Source organism: Heliangelus exortis, chromosome 16 (genome assembly GCF_036169615.1).
Source record: "Heliangelus exortis chromosome 16, bHelExo1.hap1, whole genome shotgun sequence".
NCBI lineage: Eukaryota > Metazoa > Chordata > Aves > Apodiformes > Trochilidae > Heliangelus > Heliangelus exortis.
In genome coordinates this window covers 10,322,689-10,334,296 of record NC_092437.1, presented here as the reverse complement: position 1 = coordinate 10,334,296, position 11,608 = coordinate 10,322,689, and the positions used below count along the sequence as shown (strand labels likewise).

Genomic DNA, 11,608 nt, shown 5'->3' with positions numbered 1-11,608 from the left:
AGATGCTTTTATCAATGGTTTGTTCTGAGCTGCTAAAGAAAAGTCTGTTCTAAGACAGAAAAAATACTGTACTACAGAAAAATTCTCACAAACAAATTGTTTCATTTCATAGTTTCTTTTGCTAAGTGGAACAGTTTTCTCACATTGTAGCAAAAAAACCATTTTCTTCAAGCAAATCTTAAATATCTGTTCAGAACTTCCTTAGCAGCAATAAAGGGCTGTTCCAAATTCCAAAGACACTGTTTCAAGTAACTGCAAAAAACAATGTTCTCTTTCCTCGTCCTTCAGTTACTTGTGGAAAGAAATAGATAGTTTAATAACTCACAATAATACATGCAAAACCACCAAAATGAAACCAGTTCCTGACAGTTCCCAACACATCAGTGGGAGGTGAGGTCTGTTCTGACTTGCCCAGGGAAGTGATTTGCCATACACACAGAACAGTTATTTAACATCTTGTGGCCTTAGAAATATCACAATGAACTTTTCCAAAGTGGATGCAAAATCCTAAAAACATTTAACATTATAGTTAGATGAAAAATAACGTTGAAGAGTGAGGCAGAATTAGCTGTTCAAATAAATGTATACAGCCACTGCAGGATTACTGGTCCCTGACCCTTGTTTTATTTGGCTCATGTATAATACTGTACATTTTACTCCAAGTCCAGATAGTCTCTTGCAAGTCTGGAGCAAGTGTCCTTAGCCTGATTTCTTGGACACTTCAGGTTATAAATGTCCACTTTGCTCATGAGATGAGAGCAGCAATACATATTATTAATGTCTTATATTCAGTGTGCCAGTTATCACAAAACACTTGATGGACTTTCACAAATTATTCTCAGGAAATTAAAGAATCACTTGCCACTCAAGTGCAATTGTAGCTGGGATGGAGAGCAATGCTGCAGGGCAGTATGCAGGTACAGCACACCAGGGCTTACAGGACGAGGCTACAGTATCCAGCTTAAGCAACTAGATTGGTACAGAAAAGGTAAAATTATCCAAAAGCAGCTTAGCCCACAATGATGGAATTATTACTGTTAACTTTGGGAACACTCATTTCTAGTTTTTCATTTTTTTCCTGTAACAAATCCAACTGGTCTGGACCTTGGGTTTATCTGCTACCAGCACCATATTTCCAGAACCACAGGGTGAGATTCATCTCACCCAGCTTCATTCATTCCTAACACAGGAGTTTCCACCTGCTAGAGTCCCTTTACAGTCAATGGTCAGAAATAGTTGCATCTCAGGAGGCATTCATCTCCTTCTGAGCTGTGTGTCTGCCTCAGACAACTATGCTGGGATTTCTTAAGTGCCAGGTTGTTAACTCTAAAAGGATACTGAAGGAGCAGCTCCCACAGGGTGCTGTGTCAGAGGCATGTAAATTCAAGCAGGTGAATCTCACCCTGTAACAAAATTGGCCAATCTTTTTCTCCCTTGAATGCACTTCTCTCCCTGGATTTATTTTCAGTGTCTGATCCCACACAACAAGCAGCCACACTTGCATGTAACACAGGCAGCCATTGCACCACTGTATTTACAGAGTCTTTAAGGCTGCATTGACGAGTGCCTAACACTTCACCAAACAAGAAAAAATTAATGTTAAGGAAAAACAAATTAATTTGAATCTCTTTTGTTAAATGCCTTGCAGTGCTGTTAAATTCAGCTTGCTGCAATATTGTTCCTATTGGCACTTTCCCAACTCGGTGCATACACCCTCATAGTTCCCACTACCTGCATTGTATCAGGGTCCCAGGATTTCTTTGGCAGCCTTGTTCTTCTTTGCAGGTGCAGGGAGATTGTTCAGATCTTCTTGTTCTGTCACGTTGTGATCAGAGCTGCCGTGGGAACAGTCCTTCACAACGCTGTAGTACACCGGGGCGGTGTAGGGCACGGGGTTCTCAGCAATCTTCTCTTCACACTTGCATAACTTCCTAAAAGCAGCCCTGAACTTCTGTGACATGAGGTTGTAGATGATGGGGTTAATGGCACTGTTCAGGTAGATGCACATGCGGCAGAAGAGAAGGAACCAGATGTTCAGGTAGGGAGGGTCCATGAAGGAGTTCACCACCACCAGTGTGCGATACGGCATCCACAGGAGGGCGAAGAGGATGACCACCACAGCCAACATTTTGGTCACCTAAGCAGTGAGGATATGCAAAAAGAGAAATAGATGATGCTAAATCTCCTGCAGAGCTTTCCCACCCAGAGAAATGGTACAGACAGCTGAGGCTACATGTTGCTTCTGTCTCTCTTTAATCATTTAAAATAGACATCCAAGCCATGAGGCTATTCCTCTTCAAATCCTCTTTGTTCATAAAACAATCTTGCATACATGATCATTTTTAATCTAGCATTGAAGAGCCTTTTAAACTCCATAGGACAAGCACCCACCAGCCTGGAAATGGTCCGGGATAATCATGGCACTATCTGTACCAGAATGCAAATTTGGAAACTTTATAAAACAATAAATCAATTGAGAAAATGTCTTGTGCAAAAGTGGGCACCTAAGTTTTGGGGGTGCCATGAGGGATATCTCAATACCCTGCCTAGGATCTCCTGGTTTCCTACACTAACTGTATTGTTCCAGGGAATGAGCTCCTGGTACAGAGAAGTGCTGGGAGTAGAGAAGATTGGAGTCTTACACAAATTTCTACTTGTGCTGATATGGGAGACACTTAGTTAATTGGTGTGGGTTATTTTAATTTGCAGCACACTACATTAATATATTAGGAATAAGAAGATGTTGAGGAATCAAAAATAAGCTGTAATTGCCCTCAGCTTGACTCAAGCCTGTTTAAGAAAAGGAGGTTTGTACTGAAACTCCAGTGATCCTAATAATTTCAACAGCTATTTCTGGTAGGTGACAATCATTCTCCAACAAATACTTACGGAACACAAGCATCCCCAAGGAGGAAAATATGAGCAAACACTGAAGCCACACGCATAGTAAGGCAGTGGCATTTCAAATGTCACAAAGGGATCTGTGCAATGACTCCAGTTCTCAATATGGAAATAAGCCCTTAGATCACATTCACAGTCTCTCAGCTTTCCTTGAAGTGCTTTTTTTACTTATTCACAAGCAGCTCTGCCTTCCTGTAATGCTTTGAGTAGAAACCAGGGGTGGTTGGTAGTGGCAACAAAACTTTCCCTACAAGAAAGGGACTATTATCAAGCTGTGGCCAAAATAGAAGTGTCTTGCTGTGTGTGGTTTAATGGGAATGTGAGGACGCTTCCCAGAATAAGATCTTGCAGTGATAGAGTCAGTACCGAGGCTGTTGCTAAGACTGCAGCATGTTTGTTGCCTTCTGGGAAAGATATGAAGGACTGTAGAAGACGTGTCAGTAAAAGGTGGCTTCAGAGCTTTTCAGTGCCTTTTACAAGGCTGGATCCCGGTGTGAAACCCATCTCATGAGCTTTTGGGTTCCAGCCACCCTGTCTGGTGTGCAACTGCTAGGCTGATAATCTGGTTTATAGAAATACTCCTGGGGCTGATAATCTGGTTTACAGAAATAGTTCAGATAGGCTGGGAGTGGAATGCAGATGCTTGTCACACAGTTGACTGTGGTCAAAATCTCTGTGTCCCTGCATGGTTGCAGCTGCCAGGGCTATCAGGGCAAGCCAGGCTTGGCCACCCCTCATCATGATAGCAGTGGTGAGACCATATTGCTGTGGTCTGCATTGCAAGACCAGGGAACAGAGAGCTCCCAGGCACCAGCTCAGCCCAGATCAACCTAGTACGAGTGGTGCATGCATACAGGACCTGCAGTTCCTACTTCTCTATATATCTTTATAGCAAACAAACAGCCACAGAAGCAATGGAGCAGTCAGCCTGCTGTCTTCCCCAGACCCACCTCTCAGGTTTGCAGAGTTGCTTTTGCCATACTTCTGATGCATGTGAGGTTTGTTTCCCAGCAACCTGAGTGAAGCTGATAGGAACAAAACTGTGCAAATAGCTGAGCCCTACAGCAAAATGTAACCAGCTCCACAGCTTAAGTGATCCTAAGTACAACTTCAATCAGAATTTACTCCCTGCTAAGCAGTTTATTGGGTTTGATGCTGCTGGGAGATGAGGGCAGGCTCAGAGCTTTCTCCATCCCATGCAGAAACTGAACATGTCCTGGTCCTGCCTGGAAGAGCCCTTGTCAAAGGGCTGTCTCTGGGACAAAGTTGTTTAGAGTCTTTCCAACAACTTCAGCAGTCCTAGGCAGAAGGATTGCTGCAAAATAAAATCCTGGGAAAGTGATATACCACACCTCTGCAGGCCCTTCCTGAGACACAGGCACTCCTCACTCAGCACAGCCATTGTTTCAGTTCCTGAGGCACAGTTTACCCACCACAGGGCTGGAGAGAATAAATCCCAGAATTTTTATATACTTAGATCTGCTCTCTGGCAGGTTTCACTTCTGGCCAGGAGGTTTCTGAACAGCCAAAATGTCTCCTTTAAAACTAATGCATCAATACTGCTCACATGCTTTCTCCTGAGACTGAGGCAGCTTTTCAGCTGTTGTAACTCTCTGCCTCATTTCACTGTTCAGTAACCCATGGTGGTTGTGAACACTGATCTGAACATCCAAGCCATAGCACCAAGGGAAGCATATCCTAATAAGGCTGAAAAGTAAGCTCATTCTGGTCCTTTTTGAGACCAAAAGAAAGTCTGGAAAAGAGTCAGTGATTCATCTGTTTTTTATCCATAACTGCCCCTGCTTTTTGGCTGGTTGTTATGGAAATGCCAGCAGTGCCAGTGAACACTCTGCCAGCTCTTGCCCAAGCAAGTCCCCACCACCTCCCTTCTGGCCACAGAAGATCACATAGTGCTGGAACCAAAAAACATTTACTGCTACACATCCTACAGCCCTGCAAAGAAGTTTCCTTTGCCCTGGGAGGGCAAACAGCTCTGTAAAAAATTATTACCTCTGTCTCACTAAATGCCTTCAGTGCTCCCTGAGGCCACCGTATCCAGACCACGGACTGGGGATGGGCAGCCGTGCCCTGAGTTTGCTGCAAGCTTGAAATTTGCCTTTTAAAGTTCCCATACAGTTCTCCTGGGTGTGAGTTTAGCAAAGCTGTGCTGACACAGGATGTCTCTGCTGGGTAGCACCTGACCACCTACCCCAAACTCACTCTCATATCTTCCCAATGGGGAAAGATGTCTCCAGCATCATCTGGGTGTAACCTGTCTCCTTTCCTCACTCTTATCTTGCTGAGGGAAGTGACTGTAGCACTTTTGAAGTGCTAGGAACTTACTTTTGGTTCTCGTGTAAAAATGAATCTGGTCAGCGCTGAGATTGGGCACCACCATCCCAAACTGCAGGACCCTTTTTTAGGAATCTCGCTCCCTCTAGTGGTCCCTCTCCGACAGGTGAAATTTGTGTGGGAGGCGGCTGCTCTTTGTACCTGGGAGGCTTTGCTTCCACAGGTGATAAATACAGCAAACTCTCAGGCCTTGTGTTGTCCTGCTCCTTCTGGACATCTCCCAGAGGACTCTGGGCACGGGGCCTGGAAGAGCCGCATCCCCTATGGCCCTAAAGGCCATAGGAGAAGGGCTGATATGGGTGCTGTACCTTGGTCAAAGGGATCACCTGAGCTACACACACCCACTGCTCACCCCCTCACCTTGCTCTGCTCTCCTGGCTGCCAGGAGCCAGAGCCCTCACACCACTGGTCTGTGCTGGGAATCTGGCAGATGGGGTACACCAACACCCCACCAAACTCACAGGGGTTGTGGAGTTGGGGTCCTGCTTCACTGGGACACAACCTGCTGACTGAAGGGTCTTGAGAAGCACTTGCACATTTGAAGCCTGTCAGACAGCAACACTCCACAGAAGAGCATAAAAGGTCAATATCTGTCCCAAAGGTCAATATCTGATCTTCCCATTCTCCAGTACTCAGCTCGTGCTTCCCCTTTGCTCTGCCCCCACCACCCCTCTGGGATTTCTCAAGATGCAGCATCTCCCTGAAAATATAATTCCTCTGGCTCTGGCTGCCCCTGCTCAGGGTGACAATTTCCCGGCAGCCTCCAGGTCTGACCCTCTGGGGTCTCTGGAGGCCTCTTTCCCCCTTGGATGGTTGGGTTGTTGGCTTTTCCCAAATAACTGGATGCAGAATCATGACTCGCTGCAGCTTCTGCCCCTCCATCCATTGCACTGCCAGCAAAAGCCTCTGGCTGGGTTTCAGGCCCTGCTCTAGGTGGATGCTCTGGCAGGAGCAGGATTTGCTCTGTTCCAAGCACTCCTGTTCCTGCTGCCCAAAACTCTCATCAAAATAACTGTGGTTTCCCTTGGCTTTTGTGCACAGCTAACACTTTGCTCCCTCTGATTTTATGGGCACTCATAGTAATTGCACTAGGACTATACACAAAACAAAGCAATCATGCCATATAAAATATCCAACCTGTGAAAGATGTTTATGGAAAGCTCTGGACTGCAGCCACCTTTAAGGCACAGCACTGCATCCATTTGACAGCCATCAACCCAGCTGCCAGCCACCAGGAGCAGTGCTGGGGTTTCTTCTTCCATCACCCTCAGCACAGCTTGTTTTGAAGAGTTGCTGGTGTGATTCCATTTCCAAAGAAGCATTCAACAAACCATAGCTGGAACCCCCAGAAAATGCTTTAAAGGTTAAAAACTCAGTGCTAGCTTTATTCCTAACGTCTCCAGCTCTCCTAATGATGCTAAAATATTTCAGGAGGTAACTACCATCTTGAGAAAACTTCTCATGAAACAGAAAGGAGAGCACAAGTTGTTACCAGGAGCTAGAGAGCCCATCATCCAGCCCCATCAGGTAACAGCCTCAGCCACTTGTCCTAAGGATGCTGGAGCCACTTCACAGCACAGCACTGAAGGGGGAGCAGCACTGCTCTGGAAGGAGAGGTCCATAAACCCACACCTTCAGGTACTGCCCTGTAGTGTTTAGAGACCTCCCTGCCAAACACCCTGCCCCAGGCTGCCACAGCAGCTGGTGACCCTGCGAGAGCAAGCAAGAGCTTCTGCAGGAGTCAGGACTTGCTTGAAACCTTTCTGTGCTGGAGCAAGAGGGAGAAAAAGCTGAACTGGAAAGACTTAGAAGTTCATGAAGAAATACATGTTCTCTGGGCTGTTTGCTTCCCATCTGCAACTGAATCATCTCTCCTGGGAAATGAAGGTTCCCGTGCAAGTCAGGCAATGACAAAATGAGTTGGAAAAACAAAGACTTTAAGAGAAGCTTAAGAGAAGCCCATTTCAGGCTCTGGAAATCAGGTCCTGCTCACTCAAAATCACAGCAGAACTGGTGATTTCAGAGACTTAAGACAGACTCTGAGTTTCAGCCCTTTTCTTTATAACAGTCCATGTCTCTGCCTATGTCGAGTTTGTAACTGGAATGGGATAGCCTCCTGGAAATGGGCAGTGAGCAGGCAAGAGTGTCCCATGCTCACATGTTGACCCATCCAAGGAGATGGGGCAAGAGAGAGTGATTGTCCATGTGGACAGAGAAAAAGGAGGAATGAGGGCAGTAGCTGGGAGGAGGAGGAGATGGGGAGCCAGTAGGCAACTGAATGACAGTCATCAACAGGCAAACACATCACCAGGACACCAAGGTGCTTTTCCCAGCTGCAGGGACTGGGGTGAGCTCAGAGGGCAGGGGCTCATGCCTGCTCTCCCTTCTCTTTGCTCTTCTAAATCTGAGGTCACCCACCCAGGACCCTGCCTGGAGGGTGAGTCCTGCTGCTGCAATGTGTCCCTGAGCTCCCCTCCTTAGGGAGGCAATCAGCAGTTAATTACCCAGCAAACCCCCCTGCACTCCAGCCACTCAGCCCTGTCCTGCTCTACCCAGCTCAGCCGAATCGAGGGGAGCCCTCATGTGCTGCCAGACCCCAGCTGGGCTTGGGGAGGCTTCTGTGCAGCAAACCAACCCTCTCCACTCCCTCCACAAATACCAGGGCTCCCACTCTCTGCCAGAATGCCCCTCCAAGCACTGAGCCCCTGACAGTGCTGCTGGCAGCCCCAGCCCCCCGGGAGCTCCTACCTGTTTACGGGAGCTCCTACCTGTTTACGGGAGCTCAGGGCCCCCTTGTTGCCCCGGCAGGAGAGCTTGAGGGAGCGACCCTGGTGCATGGAGCCCAGGCAGGAATGCTGCGGGGTGGCAGGCAGAGGGCTCAGGAAGAGGATGCGGGCAATGAGGCCGTAGAGGACAGTTGCCAGCCCCAACGGGATGATGTAGAAGACTGCGAAATCCAAGAAGTAAATGGGCATGTAAAGGTTTCTGGAGACCCGGTAGCCACAGCTGACCTGTGCCCCATCCGAGAAGGTGATCTGGGTGGTGTCCACCAGGAAGAACCACATGAGGCAATAGAGGGAGGTGAAGAGCCACAGCGAGGTGATGATGCGCTTGGCGCGGGACACGGTGCAGAGGAGCTGCGCTTTGATGGAGTGGCAGATGGCGATGTAACGCTCCACCGTGAAGGCGGTGATGGACCAGGAGGAGATGTTGATGCCCAGGTACTGCAAGTAGGTGATGCAGAGGCAGCCGGCGTAGCCGTAGACCCAGGAAGCCACCACTTCGGAGATGTTGGGCAGCCCAGCCGCCAGCAGCACGATCAGGTCAGCCACGGCCAGGCTGACCAGATAGCAGTTGGTGGGGGTCACCATGTGCTTGGTGCGCAGCACCACCAGCACCACCATCACATTGCCCGCGATGCCCACCCCGCAGATGAGCAGCACCAGCAGGATGGTGACCACCTGCAGCTCCAGGGGCTGCCGAGGCATCTTGCCCAGGGTCTGGTTACCACCGTCGCCCAGCGAGGCTCCCGAGATGACCGAGTCGTTCTCCATCGGCACCCGCAGCCTTTCCCCGCGGAGCTCCGCGCACCCTGCGGCGGGCAGAGGGGGGGGAGCCGGCACCGGAGCCGCGCCGCGGAGCCCCTCTGCCCCCCGCGCCCCTCCCGCCCGCCCCGGCTCCTCCCTCTCCTTTTTCTCCCCACCACTCACCCCAAGTCCTGCGGCCACCCGGCTAATTGCACCCACCTTCTCTGCACAGTTACCCCCTGAGCCTCCCACGCGAGGGGTGGGAAGCGGCTGGGACCTTCCTAGTCCCCGGGATCCCCCCCAGGACACCTGGGTCCCCCTAGCCCAGGGAACCACCTGAGATGGCTTAGGACCCCCAGCTCCCGGGACCCTCCAGGACATCTCCAGCCCCCGGGACCCCCCGGGAACCACCAGGAACCTCCCCAGGACAGTCCGCGACACCCAGGGCTACCCCAGTCCCGGGACCCCCGCCCACATCCCCCGCCTGTGCCCTCTGGGTCCTAGCGCACCTCTGAGCCGAGAAGGAGGAAGAAGCCAAGGTAGGGGGTGGGGGTATCAGGTTGGAGACCCCGGGGCGGAGACCCTGAGGGGCTGAGAGCACCCCAGCAGTGAGCAGGTCTGCTCTGGGACCTGGGACTGTGGGTGCCTTGTGTCCCCAGCCAGCCTCAGGCTGCACTGTTCCCCCAGCCCTGGCATGGAGAAATGGGGATGAGGGTCTTTCCTTCCCTCCTCATCCTCAGGAGGATGGGAGTGTGATGCCATGGATGGAGAACATTTCCTATTTCCTTTGGGCAGGGGCAGAGTAGTTTCTCCCCTGGGGGTCCTTAAACATGAGGTAGTGACCTTCCTGCAGCCACCCCATCCCAAACAAGTACATCACTGTCACTTCTTGGAAAGGCTTACCTGGTCCTGGGCTAGGACATCCTGTATCTTCCCAGCTATGAGGCTAGGATATCTGGTACCTCCCTGATGGTCAGGCTGAGAGATCCAGTACCTTCTTGGTGGTCAGCAGTAGCCAGAATTTGCTGCCAGCTCCATGCTTGCTCCTGACATCTCCACAGTCTGTCAGAAAATGCATTTTCAAATTGAAAGACCAATTGTGTTTGCAGAGGTAAGTGCTCTGGAGGAAAGGACAAGGAGAAAACTCACATTTTTATCAGATTAGGTTTCAATTAGAAGCAGAGATGTCCCATTAATCACAGACAGAGGCACATATTCAAAATGTGAAGGCTTGTCCTTATGCCTGGTGACTCAAGTCCAGTGTTTCAGAGGTGAATTTCTAAGCTAGGGCTGTACAAACCTGGGTGGATAAAATGTCTTTTGCCCCATCCCAGGGAGCAGCAGTCTGCCCCAGGCTCTGGTTTGCTATCTCAAGTAATATTTTCTCCTTTTCTCTTTGAAACCTTATGTACCCATTTGACTCTATAGAGGACAATTCCTGTAGTGTTTCACTCCCTCCCTTGAAATTTCATTCACTTTTGGGCCAGTTGTAAAGGACAAGCATTCTGTTCTTCTCCTTGCATTTACCTTCCTTAAGGTTCCACTGGCATCCTGGACCACGGCCTGTCTGTATCCCTGCCAGTCTCCCACCTCTGCCCCTCCAGGATGGGGAAGCAAGGCTGGTCCCCCTGCCCTTGGCCACCTCCCCAGGCTGCACTTTGCTCTCACTTTTTCTCCTTTACTAAAAATAGCTACACTTCAAATCCCACCACCACCCCTAGAAATTACATCCATTAGTGACACCGATTGGGCTGTATTCACTTGCTGAGTTGGCAACCACCTCTTCAGAAGCCCAAATTCTCCTGCTTCTCTCCCTGCATCCTCCTGCAACTGCTCACCTGGAGCCTTCCACCTGAGCCCTCACACTCCCAGCCCTTCCAGCTTGTGTTACACAGCAACCCATCACAAACCTCTGCTTGAGGATCAGCCTGACAGCACCACCACACATCCCTCTGCCAGGCTCAGGGAGCTGTCAGGCAGAAGGCACTGCAATTATCCACAGTAATCAGCGTGTCTGTCCTGTGGCAAGAGCACAGCTTGGTTATTACTGGTTGCTTTATCCAGTGTCATCAGCAGAGCTGCTCTTCATCGTCCCTCTCTGAAGTTTCCCTCAGGCCCCACTAACATTCCCATCTGCCTTGGCCCTTCTCCAAGCTAAATAAATGCCCCTTTCTTGTGTACTGCTCACAGGGGCTGGCACACACTTATTTCAGCAGATGGAAACCTGTCAGGGCCAGCAGCAACCTGTGCTGTTCTGAATGTGATGGATACTGCCAGGAAACACCCAGGGCTGAGGATCCTGGTCAGAAACCATCCTCCACTATGCCACAGTGCTCAGAGTTAGTTGGGAAGCAGCATAAATCAGGAGATAAATGAGTAATGGGGAGATTGAATCTTACTGCACGTGTTTGTGGGAAGGAGGGTGAGTGTGGGCATGTGTATTTTGCTCACATAACTCAAAGGTTTGCATACTCAGCTGCTCTGAAGTGACTCTCACGAAGGCTTCCAGTCATTCTGGAATGAATGCTGCTGTACCACAGAGATCCTGGGGGTCCTCTGGATGCAGGCTAGGGAAGAGACAGCTAAGACCTCAAAAATACAATAATTGGTGCCTGTTTTCATGAGTTCATGAAAACAGTGTTCATTTTAAATTGGCAGAACAGAGGTGTCTATACCCACCCTTCCTTGCCTATTCCCCTTTTCTGTCTGTCCTATAAATTCTGTCCTATGAATCCTGTCCTTTAACAAGTAGATAGACTGTCTGGGAGCACGGAGTGCTCACAGCATCTCCCTGAGGGAGAAGACACCCTTGTCCCCAGGTTATGGCC

At 49.6% G+C, this 11,608-nt stretch overlaps 1 protein-coding gene across 1 annotated transcript; it reads right to left on the bottom strand.

The window, feature by feature from the left end:
* Positions 1-1,413: 1,413 nt before the first annotated feature.
* Positions 1,414-11,275, bottom strand: LOC139803544 (thyrotropin-releasing hormone receptor-like). Its single transcript, XM_071759794.1, has 4 exons — positions 9,930-11,275; positions 9,684-9,842; positions 8,022-8,845; positions 1,414-2,137 (listed from the first exon to the last, which is right to left on the bottom strand). Exons 3-4 carry the CDS (start codon positions 8,805-8,807, stop codon positions 1,742-1,744), a joined length of 1,182 nt encoding a protein of 393 aa, XP_071615895.1. The 5' UTR covers positions 8,808-8,845; positions 9,684-9,842; positions 9,930-11,275; the 3' UTR covers positions 1,414-1,741.
* Positions 11,276-11,608: the final 333 nt, after the last annotated feature.

What these genes read in the sequence shown, in the direction of transcription:
- LOC139803544 (XM_071759794.1), bottom strand. Translation starts at nt 8,807, where the DNA reads ATGGAGAACGACTCGGTCATCTCGGGAGCCTCGCTGGGCGACGGTGGT. An exon ending in CCCTGAGCTCCCGTAAACAG is followed by an intron (nt 2,138 to 8,021) that starts GTAGGAGCTCCC and finishes CTCACTGCTTAG; the next exon opens with GTGACCAAAATGTTGGCTGT.